A 17,614-nucleotide genomic window follows, 5' to 3' on the forward strand; every position below is an offset into this window, starting at 1 on the left:
ATGTATCAAATGACAACAGCCCTTGGGAGCTGATATGGTAATGAAACGGATCAATAGATTCGAGAAAGAAATGAGATAATAAAATGAATAAGTAGCATATTGATTTGTTTTAAATTGATATGGAAAATTAAGCCCTTTTTACACTTAATGAGCTTGTACTTAAGCATTTTATAGTGTCTTTTGTTATATTTCTGCAATTTATGGATTTCATGTTTAATTTTAGTTGTTATCGTATTTTAACTTTTTCTAAATAAAATGGAAAGCATATTCCATTAGGGACTTAATAGTTGAGTTGAACTTGTTGCAGGTACTTGATTGATGCAAAAAATAAAATATGAGCGTTATTTAGAGTAGAGGTCGTGACATTGAGAGGTCAATGTCGCGACACCAATGCCTTTGCCATTGAGTAGGGAATTGAACTTTATCAAAGAGCATGATTGAGTGAACTATTTCCAAGGTGGCAACACTAGTGGTTTAAACATTAGACTAATGGGTATGACAACACCAACCATAACCCCTGTAGATGAAGAAGTCAAGTTGTCTAATGACGATGTCGCAACACCAAAATGAGTGTTGTCACAACACTGAAGCCTAAAAGCATCCTTAAAGTAATCTATTGTTAATGTTGTGACACCAGTATGTGGATGTCGCAACACAAACCCCTAATGAAGAAAATTGCAGAAGGCCATTTTGCTGTTAAACAAGCCTCAAATTAAATACTAAGTGAAGGCATGCTTGTCCTTAATCATTAGACAATTTCTCTTTTCTCTTGTTTTTCTTCTCTAATTATTTTTTAAAAATAGGATTTTCTTTTATTATATTTTATAATAGGTTTTTTTTTTATTTTTTTCTTTATTTCTTCTCAATTGTTGAAGATGTTGCAAAGGATGGACAATCAAATTATTGCGCTTCATGGAAATCGAACAATCCAATGAGCATTTTCTTGAAATTTTTACTTTTATTTTATGCCTACCATGCCTTCAATAAAATACTTGTTTGAAATTAAAGTTTGATTATGTGCTAAATCAGTTTTTTCTTGATTAATTAGTTGTTTAATTATATTGAACTATTTAATATGCTAGAATTGATTCCCACGAGGATGGGATGAGTGCTCTTTGTCTAAGTTATCACAATTGAACAGAAAAGATAAATGTATGAAATGATGTTTACTGAAATTAAAATGGGATTAACACATTAGAAGTGAAAGTAATGAAGTATACTAGTAGGGATTACCATTGCAACAAATCAAACAAGAGTACTAAGGACTTTAGCAAGGTTGGAATATTGGTCGTGAAGGTTAGGATTACTAAGGGATCTATTCTAACCAGTGAATAATGTCGTGGCAAAACTATGGCGAACTTACTGTTCGATTGGGTACTAATGTGGTTTACCTCTGTTGAAAGCAAGACCTAAGGTTACTTACCCCTAAGGCACTCTATGTCTATAGGCTCAAGATTAGCATCTACTACTAAAGCTCAACCCCCTAAATCGTATAAGGTAAGGCTCTATGTCTAGAGTTTACACGAGTATTTCACTCAACACTCACTTGTATTACCCAACTTCAGTCCAGGTAACCTAATATTGTCGGTGTTAAGCTACCTTAAGACTTATTGAGTATTCATCAACACTCTCTTAAGCATTTAAACAAAAACAACCATTGGGTGAAGCAGTAATATGAACCATATTAATCCACAAACATTAATCAAAGTTAAAACATCATCCAAAGAAAACCTTAGCAGTATTAAGTTAGCTCATAGCTGGGCTACACAACTTCAAGTTGTTTTCTTATCATCAATATCCCAAAGTATTAGTTTAGAACAAAAGAATTAAAACAAAATGTAGAGGAAGAAATCTGGGTTTCAAAACTCAAATCCCCCCATGACTCAACGTCTTGTTGCTCGTCTTCACCAAAGCTCACAATCAACTCAACTTGCCCTTCTTGCCACAGTGAGACCTTTGTCCAAGCTCAGAAAATTGTCATTTTTTTCCCTTTTTTTTTCTTTTTCGTCTCTCCCCTTTTTATTTCCTTTTATACTTGGGTTGTGTTCTAAGGTAAAAGTCATCAACCAATGATTACTTTTTCCCTAATTTTGAGGTGAATATTCTCCATTACATGTGCATGTAGGGGACCAAATGCTGAGTGCTCTCATTGCTGACTGGTTGTTTGTCATTTTCTTCACCAGCATTGCCATGGCAACCTCTCATAATACCTTGTCAAACCTCCATCCTCTGCTATCCTTCTCCTTTAAACCTACTATTTAGCCACAACAAGATCTTTCCACAAGAAATTAAAAGTAAAGATGTTATAAAGTAATCACCATCTCAAGTTCTTAGATGCATTGCTCAATTGACTAGAAATAATCATGCAATTACCTAAAATGAAGCTAATTTTACTTAAGTACAAGCAATTAATTAAGTCTAAAAGTATGAATTATAACCCTTTTCAAGGGTTATAAACTAGATAGTGAGACCGAGAGGAGAACTACTTGTCTAAGTGAGATCAAGAGGAGAACTTAGTGGGTAATTCTGAATTAGGATGAGAAGAGAGGAGAGTCCTGGTCAGGAGTGGCAAGTGATCTAATAAAGATAGGTTACTGGCTTAGTTAGCAATTGGTTAATCAATTTACCACCCCTTTTTATCATTTGCATAGTGTAAGGCAATATTAAGAAAGTTTATTTTTAAATAGTTTAATTAACAATTTAGAATTAGTCTCAAATATTTTCAGATTTTTGTTTGCACTACTAATTTGTGACTCTATTAGATTAATACTTTCTTTTGAATAATTAATTTAATAACAATATTTACCTACTTTGGAAATCCCTTGAGTTCAATCCTCGGAGTACTCTCATATTTTATTGCAAATTTTCTATATTACAATTTGACACTATATGCTTGCAGTTAAAAACTGCTCTTAAAATTATTTTAAAAATAGTTTTTTTTTTGCACACGCGCATGTAGGTCACATATTACAAAATGAATGAATGGTATGTTATGAAATGAATTTGAATTAGACTTGTTGTTTGAAAGCATGTCATTATATGTTTATATAAATGATTATATGAGATTATGCTTTTATTTTGTATATGAAACATGAATAAATTATATGATTTGATCCAAAAATGAACATGATGTGATGATTTTAAACATGATATGTAATATTTATGTGTTGCCAAATGAGATAGTAAATGAGTTTGATACATAAGGAATGATTTGTGAATTGAATTGGTGAGAACTAAATTTGTACATTGATGAAAACTTTATCATGCTATTTCCAATCTAATATCGATTTCAATCATGAAAGTACCATTGAGTTTTATCGCTCAGTGTACAGTTTGTTTACTCTATGCGCAGGTATTAATAGATCTCGAAGACTTAATAAATGATCCAGCATCAAATCTACAACTCTCGACACAACAATGTTTGGATAGTTCTTTACATTGTAAATATATATGGCATGTATCTAAGGTTTGAGTAGGTTTCATAATGTAAATGGTTATTTTTGATCCCTGAATTAGTAAATATCATTTTAAGTTCAAGTATATGAATTGTTAAAGCATTCATGTAAGTAGTATAAGGTTAAAATGTTTGAGTTATGTAAATGAACATATATGTTGAGTTGAATTGTATTTTACGGTTTATAGACAAATTGAATTTTGCAAATTGGTATGTTGAATCAAATGATGCAACTTCTGAAAGAGTCTACCTTTAATGTCGCAACACCACTCTATTGATGTTGTGACGCGACATCGACCTCCTATTTTCAGTGTTGTGACTCTGCACTATTGATGTTGTAACACCCAACTTCTGCCCTTGACGTCGTGACATGATCTTTTCATGGTTGCGACTCAAATCCAAAAATTTTTGAAATTGTTACATTTTAGTCCTCTAATGACCTTGGGTTATCAAAATAGCTTTCATAAGCTCGTTTAAACCCCAAATTCAATTATATAACATATTGCAATTATGTATTGAACAAAATAGCAAGTGTAAAATGTTTAATTGATTTGAAAATGAGATTGTAGTTACTCCGACAATGAATGTAATATCCCGTAGCTCAGACCCGACGATCAGGTCGGATATGGGGTGTTACAGTCTTGGGCTTAGTTTTGGTCAATGAGGATATTAGCTTCTAGGTTTTCCATTTGAAAGATATCATGGTAGAAGTGAGTTCACACTCGCAATAACAATTGTTAATGGGATAACATGTAAGGTAGAGATGGTGATGAAAATGTGTGGTTCACCTTGTTCTCTATAAGACGATTACCATTCAAGGTGGTTAGATAGGACGATATGGAGATAAGAAATATTAGGGAGGGATGAAAGGGGAGAGAGAGCTTCCCTTCGACTCTTGACCTAAAGACTTATATGTCCTATGCCCCAACCCTAAGGTGCAAGTGGCCAAGTGGTTTGTCACTATATGCCTAGGTAGGGTGATAACAAGACGTGTTTTCAATCACATGTACATAGTAGTTGGAGTCTAGCAGGGTGGTTGATTACTAAAACCCTTTTGAGTTCTAGGGTAGAGAGCATTCTAACGGGTACATTCGGACCACTCGTAAGTTCACTACTCTGTCCCAGCAGCTAGGGTATAACATGATCCATTCTATATGTTTAGTGCTTTGCACTAGGTCTAGATTATCCAAAGTAGTTGGCATATGAGACTTGTTAAGGGACCATACTTGCAAGTATGTTTCCAAGTGGTAGGATACTTGTAAGTATATTTCCTTTATGTATGTTGCCAAGTGGTACCATACTTGTAAGTATATTGTTAAGTGGGTTTAGATGATCCATCCTACGTAGCTCAAGCGGTACCATAATTGCAAGTATGTTGCCTTTTAAGCCTCAGGTTGGCAGTTTAAGTCATCCATGCTCAAGTAGCTCAATTATTATCTCCTCCAATCGAGGTGTCCCCTCCATGAACTATACACGACTCTCCGTGGAAGTTAGGGACAAAACCCTGACACAAGGATAATACCTTCGATCGTTGGGAGATTGGTCAACTATCTGACAACAACACTCTAAATATTCTTCTGAAATAGTCGATCCCCCTCAACAAGACTATCTTTATCTTTGCAAGTTAAGCTTGTTTTGGAATGCATCTCGAGTGTGTGCTACAAATCTATTGACAAAAGAAATTGCTTGTATCAATTGAAATAATTGTTTCAAAAAACTTTCGCATTTCAACAACTCTAAATGCCCTAGATGATGGATGTGAAGTTCTTTGCCACACAACCACATTTAAATAGCTCCTAAACCATATTGCTCATACGAAAGGCATGTCCGAAATAGATGATCCACTAATTCCTCAACTTGGCACATTAAACATAACTCATAGCCATTCAAGTTCCTTCTCTTAAGCTCTATTCAATCTGACAAACAATTATTACAAAGTTTCCATAAGAACAAGGTTAGTTGGTACAATATTTTAGTTTCCACAATACTTTGCAATTGAAACTGTTTGTTGAAAGATTAACATCAGGATTATTTTGCTACCAGATTAATTCATAAACACTTTTGATTGAGAACACTCCCTTAGAATTCCACTTCTCCGCAATTTTATCCTCTCCTCCCAAAAATAGAAAAAAAAAACCCTTGATTTTAATCCTTTCATCCCTTCCTCACATAGTTGTTCTTGCATCTATTTAACCCTCCATACTTTACAAGCTAGGTGAATTGGATAGTGCATGCTGAACACAACTATTATTGTTTTGGTTCTCATTAGATGCAAACGTATGGCTAATGAATAATCACTGACATAACATGTGATGTTGAGAGGGCAAATAATTAGATCAATATGTTTTGAAAATTCTAAAACATCTTAAAAGGCCTATAAGATAAGCTTTATGGGTTCAAGGGTAACCTATCAAGCTCTTAAGATGACCTTGACCAAGTCACATAGTACGATGGCTTGCAAAACAATTAAAATCTAGTTAGCCTATCAAGTTCATAGGACCAACGTAACTACAATAATTAGTGGACTAATTGATCAAATACTTAATGGATCGAGAATAGTTTTAGGGTCCAATTCCCTTTTATTCTACTCATGTAGGATTTAGTGAGAACCATAGATGACTCTTTTTCAGTTAAAGACCATTCTTAGTTATTCGAAATGGTTCCAAATAGACAGGATTGCAGGTTTACCATCTCAAGTCATGGAATAAACAAACAAGCAAAATGTTGTTCCAAATTTCAGGCAAATAAATAGGACGTTCGTAAGGCTCACTAAACAGAGGCTATATTTGTTTTAATTTTTAAGGCTCACAAAATAAAAAAGGTTTTATTAAGGCTCTCAAAGAGAGGCTATATCTGTTTTAGGACTCAAACTAAAAGTTATATTTGGATCGCCAGTTCACAGTGCCAACAGTTGAGAGTTGAATACCATTTATGGATTCAAATTTCAAAATAAGCCTCTATTATTTTAAGACAAGGATTCATATACCAATATAAAGGGCAATGTGTTCGATTATAATTTACAAAGAATGATTCGTGTTCCTTGATTTGAGAATTCAAATACTTTGGTTCAAACTTTCGCAAAGGCAATGCAATTTCAGGTGATGTCATTTCACCAATTAAAGGTTTCCCCAAGGTACCTATTAACTAGAATGGCTTTATTAAACTTCAACTAAACAATGCAATGAACAAATGAAATGACAGGAGCGCATGCGTAAAAGTGTAGTAATAAATAGGACGTTTGGTTCATGTGTTACACACGCATTGGGAAACCGAAAACAACAAAACAATGAATAAACAAATTGTGTCCTTGACAAATGAAATGACAGGAGCGCATGCGTAAAAGTGTAGTAATAAATAGGACGTTTGGTTCATGTGTTACACACGCATTGGGAAACCGAAAACAACAAAACAATGAATAAACAAATTGTGTCCTTGATATAATGCACATTGGCCATAAAAGGCACATGCAAATTTCAAAATTAAACCAAATTGCCAATAAATCTACACATGAAAATGCAAACCATATAAGGACCTCTACTCATGCTTGGGATTAACTGGAGCAGCCTTCTCATGGTGGAATCTCACCACAATGCATGTTATATTGTCCGCACTCCCACGTGTGAACGCTGCTTCAGTCAACTTTCTGGCAGCTTTCTCAGGTTCTTCTGCTCCGGCTAGGGAAACAGCATCCTGGAATTGCAATTTTAACTTATAACAAGCGAACAAGCACAAAAATCCCCTAAAACTGTTCTAACTCGAGCATTGAAAGAATAAACAATCTAATCTAATCTATTATTGGAACACAGTCAAATCAGTATGCTCCTGAAACCTGGTAGTGTCCCTCTTATTTTTCTTTCCTTTTAGCAAGTTCAAATGTCATTAATAACTAGTACTTCATTCTAAGATGATGCCCAAAAACAGAACCCGGCACATGCCTGATATATGTGGACAGATAAACTACGTGCAACCATGCACATCACCACATTTTAACATGTGTCCAAGAGAGGTTTACCTCATTAGGCACTACATCCCATAACCCATCACTAGCAAGCACAAGCAACTCAAACTCTTCATCGATCTCTTTATCCTGAGAAATAAACGTTAAGTGTGAAAATATTTCATTAATATTTTCAAAACCTATCAGCTTGAACTCATGCTATATGAATTGTTGTAGTCAGATCACCGACAGAGATCAAGAGACAAAGTAGGATGGAGCAAGAAAACGTAGAAGTCGAGGTAAAAGTGAAAATGAGACAAAAGTATTTAACATTATAGTCAAACTAAAAAGAATAAAACCATAAGCACATTCAGCATCTCATTCTAACACGTTAGCTTTAGGAAGGATGAAAACAAAAAGTTGAAATTTTCAACATTTTCACATCAGATGATGCGTTTGCCGAATGAGTTGGTACTACTAAACACAAAGCAATACAATGGAGAGAGTAATAGAAAAATTAAATGTAAGAAGAGCAATTAAGATGATTAAAGATTACTAGCTTATTAGCATATGGTTTTGAGGATCACCTGAATTTCTGGTTCTGCAACAACAAATTGCTTCAACATGCGATCACCGAAAGCTCGAGACATAGCTAATACACCTCCTACCCTCCAAGTTCCTGAAAACATGATCAACAAGAAATTTCACTATAAACTTTCAGGAGCCAGAACTTCTGATTCAAGAACCAGATACAAAGAAAAACATTTATTCTGGCTCAATTTAGACCAGCTAGATTTTTAAAATGTCTTACCTGCCCACATAACAACCCCACCAGCATTTTCAATTCTCTTCCGTTCATCAGTTCTATTTGGTTTATGATCCTCTGAGAGAGGGATAGCTTGAAAAAGAAAAAGAAGCTGCATTTAGAAGTCCCTACTTATGAATTCAAAATTCTCAACATTCACTATCATGTCTAACAGCAGGTTACACTATATAATATAGTTCATGCTTAGTAGTGATAAATAAGCATACCCACAATGTGCTTTGACATGACTATTTATATACATATATATATATGATCAAGGGCAAATAAAACTTAAAATGCCTACTGAATATGTGTCCTGGCCTTCTTCACTTTTACTGGGTCCTTTCCTCGTGCAATTTCATAGAACCATTTCACGATATATTCAAGTATAGAATTTAAAGGCAAATTATGTTAATCCATATACTAATACACTTGAAACCAACATATTAATATACAGTTTTTTTTTTTTTTTTAAATGAAGCAGCGCATACCTTCTCCAGCCTTTGATATTATAGTCCTTGAGTCTCCAACATTGGCAACATATAGATGGTTACCAACCAATACTGCTGTTGAAGCAGTTGAACCATCATCTCGATAAGTATTTCTTTCAGAATCCAAGAAATCTACATCAGTCTGTGGATATGTTTCACCTGCAGGCAGATCCAGTGAAACCAAAATGAATAAAAGATCATTCAAGTAGGTTGATAATCATTTTATGTGGAGGCAACCCCATCTCTAGCCTACTCAAAATAAGAAAAAGATGTGAATGCTTGTAAATGCATGGATCCTCCATAGAGGGCTGATAGCAAAGGATATGCAATATTTTAAATGTTCCATAAACAGAGAATATCAGAGTTCTTAAACGCACTTATGGCAAGTTTGGTGTCAGTGATGAACTTTGGATGCTTCATTAGATTCTCAAAAAGGTGTTGTTTCAAATACTCAGCAGCATGAGAACCACCATGCCCTGAAATTGCACATAACAGTTGTTAAATGGTGGGGTAAGAAAAACTGTCATTGCAGATAGCAAAGGCATCTTGCTCTCTGGAAATGTTCCTTATCATCCAAAAATACATGCACCAGCATGGAAGATAGTGTAAATAGGTCGAAACTCAAAGTGTTTGTCAAATTCTACATTTGGGATGTAAAATAAAAGAATGTCAGTCTCATAATGATTTCTACTCAGTTTTAAATGAAATCGAAACAAGACCTGCACATAATTTAAAGGTGTACTTGACCTTTGAACTATGCCACTTTTGTCACTTTGGTAATCAAAGAATAGAAGTTTCCAATTTGGAACCTGAAGTTTTGTTCAGAAAAAAGGCAAATTGTCCCATACTAGCTTCACTGGTCAAAATAATAACATGATTTACAAGACCAGTAATCATTTTAGACATAAGCACATGTAATACCATCAAACCAACAAGAAAAGTTGAGATTTTTTTTTTTTCTAAATTCCAAAGAATAGAAAAGAAAAAAAAATGATGGGAAAATCCCAAAGAACACAGAACCTTTCTTCATCGTCTAAACATTTTTTCTATGGACAAAATCTTTTCATCGATTAAAAAAGCTATGAAATCATGACCAAAAACAAAAACTAATGGCATGTAGCTCTCCATATCAATACAGGAAAACTCAAGAACAAAGGGGGGAAAAACTGACACTAAAGCAAAGGATTCAAAAACCATGACAAATGACCACAACACAGCAACCAGGATGGAGTAAGCAAGCCATCTGAAGCTTTTCAAGCTCCAACCACTAATCAAATATGACAAGTTGAAGACTGCCAGATACAAAACAAACATTAGGAGAGAGAATTAGAAGTCTGGACACTGGAACACTTACAAGGAGTCAAGACCACATGGTGCCGGCTAGCTCCCTTCCGCTCCCCTCCTCTCTCCCTTTCTCCTCTCTCCCTCTCTTTATATTTTATATTTTAATTTTCTTTGTTTTCCAATTTCAAAAATAAGTACTGTTGTTGAGACCCACAAAGGAGTGGATACCAAATGGTACCAAAGTTACAAATAGTCCTCTTATAGTCATGGGAGGTCCTGGGTTTGAAACTTGGAGAGCACCTTAGCTTTATTCAGAGCAGCTAACAAAACCTTGAGGAGGCCCCCAGCATCCAAAGAGGACAATACCGGTTTGTGTGTGGTAACAATACCGACAGCTCCGAGGTGGGTCTCATCAACAAGTAATAAAAAATTATTGGCAAAGCAAAAGTTGAGGTACCTAATCGTGAATTATTATTATGAAGATACCAATGTGATAGAAGTGGCATATTTCATGTTCAGATGACCCATAAACAGACTACCACATAATTTTATTTCTTTTAACATATTTTGCACTATCAACATTGTGTTAGAGGAAACCTAGATAAGGGGAAAGACCAGTCCCACATTTTAGACTGAGGTCTTCCCCAATCACATCAGATGTTGTGCCTTCAAATATTTGTCCATAATGTGTTATAGCATATACGCAATATTTTAATTTCATATCCTTTCACAAGGTAAGAAATGTTAAGAGAGAATCTAACCATCAAAGATTCCAAACATGCAGACCATCTGCCCATTAATCTTGGAAGTTTTAATATCATAGAAATCTTCCATGGTTGCTCTCTTTCCCCTGAAACTTGAATAGCCATAGCTTAATTTTCCATCTTCACTGCCAAATCAGACAAGAAACCAACCGTGTAAGTGTGATTTTAAATCTAATGTTAGCTAATTGCATCACTTGTACAAAATTACAGATAACAACTAGAAAGTATTTGAATGTCTCTTTAACATCTAAATCAACAAATAAAATGAAATTCATGCATGAAAAATGATGATACATTCAAAATGTATAAATTCAAGTAAGATGCATTGTTTATGTAAGGAACTTGAAGAGGAGAAAACTTGCGACAGTGCTGATTTTGGGAAGTAAAAGAAATTACAAAGAGAATAAAATTAATATTAACAATGATATTACAAGTCTTGCAAAGAAATAAAACAATATTTCCTTCTATTCCCTCATATTAGGGAACCAGGGTATGAAAGTAAAGACAAACTGATGAAAAGGAATTTACTAAAAAACCCATTTTCACTTATTCCATTATGAGACTAAGTGAATTTATGAGAGTACTAATATCAACACATGTAAAATTGACATTGTTAAATTTCTCAGATTGCATAAATAATCAGTAACTGACAGTAGCAACACAATATGTAGCTTTCAATCATTGGGAAACACATTAATTGAACCAAATATGGAAAGAAATTTTCATATCTGACCAAATAATTAAACCAGCATACAGTAAACTGCTAGCAACATTTATTCAGAAAAAAAATCATTTTTAAAAAATGAATCATGAGATTTGTATCTATATGATAAAAAGTAAAAACAACTATTTAAAACAAGTGGAACTCAGATATTTACCTTTTCCACCCTCCAGTAACATATCCGCCATCACCATCTTTCTCGGATATCATATCAACAATGGGACCCTGATTTGTTGTTGCACCTGAATCAACCATCATCCTTGCACCCACCCAAAATTCACAGCTTCACGAAAACGTTAATCCAGCACAGGCATATAAACTCCTTCAAAAATCTTATAAAAGCACCCTTTTCGAGGTTAATATTTTTCCTATATGCCCAGTTAGAAGAAGGAAAAATGTTAATCAACGTGTAGTGACATTGGATAAGCGATATTTATAGAAAGTTAAATGTAATCAACGATTATTTTCTCTTGAATCCAGTACAAGTAAATGCAAAACTGCTAAAATGTTAACTAAATAATATTTAACAGAACCTGTAAATAACGGTAAATCTTATCCTTTAAACAATCACACTCCTTGGATAACTGCTGCATACCATCTAAAATTCTCCACTTATGGCCTTAATTGCCAGATCTTCAAACCCACAACAACAAAACAATGCTGGGTAACAAATATCAGTCTGGCTACAAAATCAAAGTGCTTTAAATTGGAATTTTATATTTTGTACAAAATACAATGGTTCCCCGTTCATAAATCAACTAACACAAAATGAACTCTTACAATTTGCATAGGTTAAATAGCTTCCAAGAAAAATTCATTATTACACACTAGATTTCAATATACTAGCAATATATTTATGAACATGTTTATTATTCAAAAGTGACTTGATAACTTTAGACCAAATACATTACACGATTACAGAAAACCTAGGCTGCTCAGACTCTTCATTTTGTTTAAGTACTTGTGTATGTCACCATGTTTAACGCATAATAGGATATGGATATGAAAATATGATCATCCGAAGATCCTCCCAAGTACATACAAAAACTTGGCAAATAACATTTCCGTGTTTGACACATATGGTATCCGACTCTCAACGCCAAGTCCGATTATCATAGCACAATACATTACGATACAGGGGGAAAAAAGCACTAGAACGCCACAAAAATAATAGGAATATAATACAAAAATAAAAATGCATTAAAAGTTATATAACACAATAAATTAAGGTATCAAAATTTATATATAAATATATAATATCATCATGAAAAATATAAAAAGACAACACGAGTACATGCATTGCCTATTCTGTCCATAAGTAGCAAGAATTAGCATCAGTAAGCTGAGATTCCATTTACAGATATAAGTTAAATCAGCATAGGTAGAAAGAAAATGAAAATCCGAGAGGAATCAAAATCTTACTTTTACATTTCAAAGCAATAGTCTCATTGTTTGAGCTGATAAATCAAACAACACAGAAGGAATTTTTTTTTTTAAAAAAAAGAGAAAGAAAGAAAGAAAAAGGCAGCATTATCGATTAAATTTAAGCGGGACAACAAAAAAGAAAAGAAAAAGGGACCTCTGGTCGATAACTTCGGATAAAAGAACCGGATGGGATCCAGGTTGGAAGACGTGGAGGATGCCAATCAGAAATGGAGATGAGTAGGGACGGACAGCGTAGCGTGGAGTTTTCTCTGGAACAGGAAAACTGGTATGAGTAGAGAAGAGGATGTAAAAACCCTATAGGGAGAAAAGTGAAAAGGAAGGAGAGAGGAGATTTGAAGAAAGCAGTAGAGATATTGTCGGTTGGCACCGAGGAGGAGAAGTGGCAACGTGGCACTCTTCATGCATCCACTTCTATTTTGGGAGCCTGATCTTCTGGTTGCGCTTGCTTGCGCTTAGAATTTGCGCTCTAATTTCTAAATTACTACTTCTACAAAATACTAGTGGTATACCGAACCTTGGTATGTGGTTTGGTGATTTACCTTTTTTGTTTGTTTTTAACAGCTAAAATATAAAATAAAATAAGCAAATAATACCATAGAAAAACAATTTGTTCGAATATAAAAGTCAAATTTCAACGATGTTGAAGAGTATAAACGTCTTGCATATGTTAAATACATATTTACTTTAATAATAATTTTATATATCAACACTTACCATTTTATATTGATAAAATTTTAATAATTATGTTATGTGTAAAAAAAAATTATAAAAATATCATTAGTAGAAAATCATAAATGTGTACGTGACAAAAAATTTCATCACTAAAAAATAAAAAATTAAACAACTAGGAATAAGTCATTCATCGCTTAATATATTAGATAATAATTTTAGTAAAGAACTGTTAAAATTATGGCAAAATAATCCTAGATTTTGTAGTATTAAATTGAAAAATTCCAATAAATTTATTAGAGGAAAATCTTTGATCTATACTAAATAAGATATAGAAGAATTTGATATAAAGATTAAGGAATTATTAGAAAAATGATTAATATAGAAAAACTAATAGTCTACATTCTGGTCTAACATTTATGGTTAGAAATCATGCAGAAATAAAAAGAGGTAAAATTAGGATGGTCATTAATTATAAAAAATTAAGTCAAAATATTATTTTTTTATGGTTATTTTATTCCAATAAAAGATGTATTAATTAATTAGGGAAAACAAGCAAAATACTTAAATAAGTTTGACTATAAATCAAGATTTTGGCAAATCATGCTAACAAAAAAATCTAAACCTTTAACAGTTTTTAGTGCACCTAATGGACATTACCAATGGAAAGTAATACCATTTGGATTATATAATGCACCACAAATATTCCAAAGATTGATGAATTCTTTAATAAATATAAGAAATTATGTGTAGTTTGTATAGATGATTTTTTTTTATATTTTCATATATTCTAGAATTACATAGAAAGCATTTAAATATTAAAATATGTATGTTATATGAAAAACTAAAAATGGATAAACCCTTTACTTTATCTAAAGAAACTCAGAAATTATAAAAATTTAAAATCTGAAATCATTCAGATTCCAAAAGTTCATTCTTAAACAATGAGATAAATTAATTTTGGAAACAAATGAATCACAAAATTATTTGAAATGTATTTTAAAAGCTAAAACCATAAATAATGAAGAATTAATATGTGGATCTAGTTCAGGAAAATTTAAACCAAATGAAATTAATTATGTCATATTTGAAAAATAATTATTAGCTATAAAAAAAGGAATGAAAAATTTTCTTATATATTTAGCACCTGAAAATTTTATCATAAAAACTGATAATCAAATAGTTAAATATTTTCTAACTAACAAAAGTTTAGAAACTGAACCAAGAAGAATTAGATGGTATACTAAATTATGTACTTTTAATTTTGAGGTTTTACATTTCAAAGACACACAATATTATTATTGACTATCTTAGCAGGCCTTATAGATAGAAGTAAACAACTCTTAAAAAAGTTGGTGAATAGCCTACAATTAATAAAAAGCCCAACAAAGGGATCACCTTAAAATCAAAATATCCTAATCAAGGATTTGTGTCAATATCTTCTCAAGTACCATTTTATCCTAATCAAGGATAATAAGACAACCAGTTGCAATTTCAACTGAATTATCAATTACACCACAATCGATAAGTCAACTACCATGGTCCCAAGGTCCAAATTCAATATACCAAGCTATTATGCTGAAATTATTCGAGGGGTAGAAAATTTGTGTGATAGAAAATTTATTGAAACTACAACAAATACAATAAATAAAATATTTTTATAATCCATGTTTACCCTTAGAATTATATAATCTTATTAATGAAATATTGAAAAGCCCATGTTACTAAGCAAAGAGTAAATATTAGAAGAGCTCTTACTAAGATTTAACAATACTTAGTTGAAAAAACAACTAAAGAACAAGAAGCTCATGATTTATTGTTAAAATCTATTTTATATTGTTATTGGGAAGAACTAGAAATTAGTTTTTTAAATATTAAGAAGATAAATAATCTTTTTTATATATCTCAGTATTTTATTAACAAGGGAACAACTAATCCTATTATAAATAAAATATTTAAATTATGTTTATATAATAAGCCTAGAATTATCCTACCTACAAAAATATTTTCTAAAATTGATAGAGCTATTTGCAATCAACAAGCTCAGTTTCAAAAAGCCTTTCCTAAACATTTGTCACAAACTTATGTTTTTACAAATTATTTAGACAAAAAAATCCCTACTATAAAATTTAGGCTTGATCATGAACCATTTGATATAAGTCATATTGAATGGGGTTTTGTTCAAGAAAAAATAATTCAAAATTTTTCTATTCATTTATTAAAAGATTTTCCAAAATTTATTAAATCTTCGTCATTACGTATGAAATATGAAGATGACTTCTTTTATTATTTTCATCTTGAAATTTGCAGTCTTATTGGTATAGTTAAATGAGAAAATTAAAGAGCACTTGGCAAAATATGTTGACAAATGTTATAATAATCCTATTTATTATCAATTCCAAGCAGGAATTGATCTAATCACCAAAGCCCATAATCTACTTCAACAAAAAACTTATAAATTTTGGACTGATGGTCGAAGAATAATGACATATGATACTGGAAATAATCAAGAAAAGATAAATGAAGAATCCATTCAACTACTAAAAAACATAGCTGAAATGGAGATTGATGATTTCTCATCCCATATAATTGAAGATATTAAAAATACATGGGAAAGCTAGAACTCACCTGAATTGTCAATCGGTTCATTAAATTTAGATGAAATTGAAGAATTGAATCCGGATAATATCCAAGAAACTTGACAAAAAAAATAGAGGATATTGTCCATATTCATTTCTTCAATTTCATCTAAATTTAATGAATCAGTTGACAATTCTGTTCAGTTCCAGAATTCCCATGTATTTTTGATGTCTTCAATTAAACTATTAAAACCTTTAGGCAATCACTTCCTACTAGAATTATCCTACCTTCATAAATATTTCCTAAACTTGATGGAACTATTTGTAACCAGTAAACTTATTTTCAAAAAGCCTTTTCCAAATATTTTTAGCAAGCTTATGTTTTTACAAATTATTTAGATGAAAAATTTCCTACAATAAAATTTAGTTTTAATCATTAACCATTTGATATAAGTCATATTGAATGGGGTTTGGTTAAAGAAATAATAGTTTAAAATTTTTATTTTCATTTATTAAAAGATTTTCTAGCATTTATTAAACCTATGTTATTATGTATGGTATATGAAGATGACTTCTTTTATTATTTTTATCATGAAATTTGTTGTAACAGCCTAATTTTTAGTGGTGACGGAACAGTGATTTCGGGACCACAAATTTTTGTCGTGTCAGCTCGTAATTATTATTTTTAGAATATTTTTAGAGTTATTAAAATCATATTAAAATTTGGTTTGAAAATATTAACGTTTAGATTGTTAATTAAAAGAAAATGACTAAATTGAAAATGGTGCAAAAATTTAGTAAATCTTGAATGCCGTAGATTTAATAGCTTATTTATGAAATAAAAAGGGACTTAAATAATAATTATCCCATATGATTATTAATGGACCATAAATGGTTTTAAATGGTGTTTTAAAAAGGTTTTAATTAAGGGATAATTAAGTAATTTAATAAATAAACTAAAATTTAATAAAACAAAATTCAAAATCATCATTTTTTCATCTTCTTGCCGAAAAACCTAGTCTATTTCCACCATTTTTGAATCTTTACATTTGACTAGCATTGGAAGCTTGCATGTAAGTCCGTTTACTTTCGTTTTAATTCCGTTTATTGTAATTTTTATATTTTTGAGATCGTTGCAACTAGGTCCAGCTAGCCCGTATCTCTGTTTTCAATTCTATTAAAATTTTTGTAAGTTTCCATTAATGAATATTGAATGTTCTTGATAAATACCATGTATTGGGAGATTTGGTTTTGTTATTTGATGATTTTGTAAAGTGATTTTTGTTAAAATTTGATTTTAGGATTAAATTATGAAAATGTCAAAATATTAGGGTTTGATATTGAATTTGATATTTATTAGGGGCTGTTGAGGGCCTAGTATATTTGGATAAATATTGAATTGAGAAAAAAATGGTTAATTTGATGAATTTATGGTTAAACGACTAAATTGTAAAAATTATAAGT

At 31.9% G+C, this 17,614-nt stretch overlaps 1 protein-coding gene across 6 annotated transcripts; it reads right to left on the reverse strand.

Moving 5' to 3' along the window:
• Positions 1-6,787: 6,787 nt before the first annotated feature.
• Positions 6,788-13,421, reverse strand: LOC107909673 (probable protein phosphatase 2C 76). 6 transcript variants are annotated; one of them, XM_041074436.1, is made up of 11 exons: positions 13,270-13,421; positions 13,036-13,150; positions 11,990-12,089; positions 11,614-11,824; positions 10,733-10,860; positions 9,065-9,163; positions 8,688-8,846; positions 8,203-8,289; positions 7,979-8,070; positions 7,467-7,541; positions 6,788-7,144 (listed from the first exon to the last, which is right to left on the reverse strand). In XM_041074436.1, the coding sequence occupies exons 4-11, from the start codon at positions 11,712-11,714 to the stop codon at positions 6,989-6,991; spliced, it is 897 nt and encodes a 298-aa protein (XP_040930370.1). In that variant the 5' UTR covers positions 11,715-11,824; positions 11,990-12,089; positions 13,036-13,150; positions 13,270-13,421; the 3' UTR covers positions 6,788-6,988. The 6 variants fall into 6 exon arrangements, with proteins under 6 accessions (XP_040930370.1, XP_040930369.1, XP_016692951.1 ...); XM_041074435.1 differs by having other exon boundaries at positions 11,990-12,135; XM_016837462.2 differs by lacking the exon at positions 11,990-12,089.
• Positions 13,422-17,614: the final 4,193 nt, after the last annotated feature.

The sequence above is a fragment of the Gossypium hirsutum genome, chromosome A08 (assembly GCF_007990345.1).
Source record: "Gossypium hirsutum isolate 1008001.06 chromosome A08, Gossypium_hirsutum_v2.1, whole genome shotgun sequence".
NCBI lineage: Eukaryota > Viridiplantae > Streptophyta > Magnoliopsida > Malvales > Malvaceae > Gossypium > Gossypium hirsutum.

Excerpts from the sequence above, each read along its gene's own strand:
- LOC107909673 (XM_016837462.2), bottom strand. The coding sequence starts at position 11,714 with ATGATGGTTGATTCAGGTGCAACAACAAATCAGGGTCCCATTGTTGAT. Across the intron at positions 8,847-9,064 it reads TGACACCAAACTTGCCATAA|GTGAAACATATCCACAGACT; the intron begins GTGCGTTTAAGA and ends ATCTGCCTGCAG. Across the intron at positions 7,145-7,466 it reads GGGATGTAGTGCCTAATGAG|GATGCTGTTTCCCTAGCCGG; the intron begins GTAAACCTCTCT and ends TTGCAATTCCAG.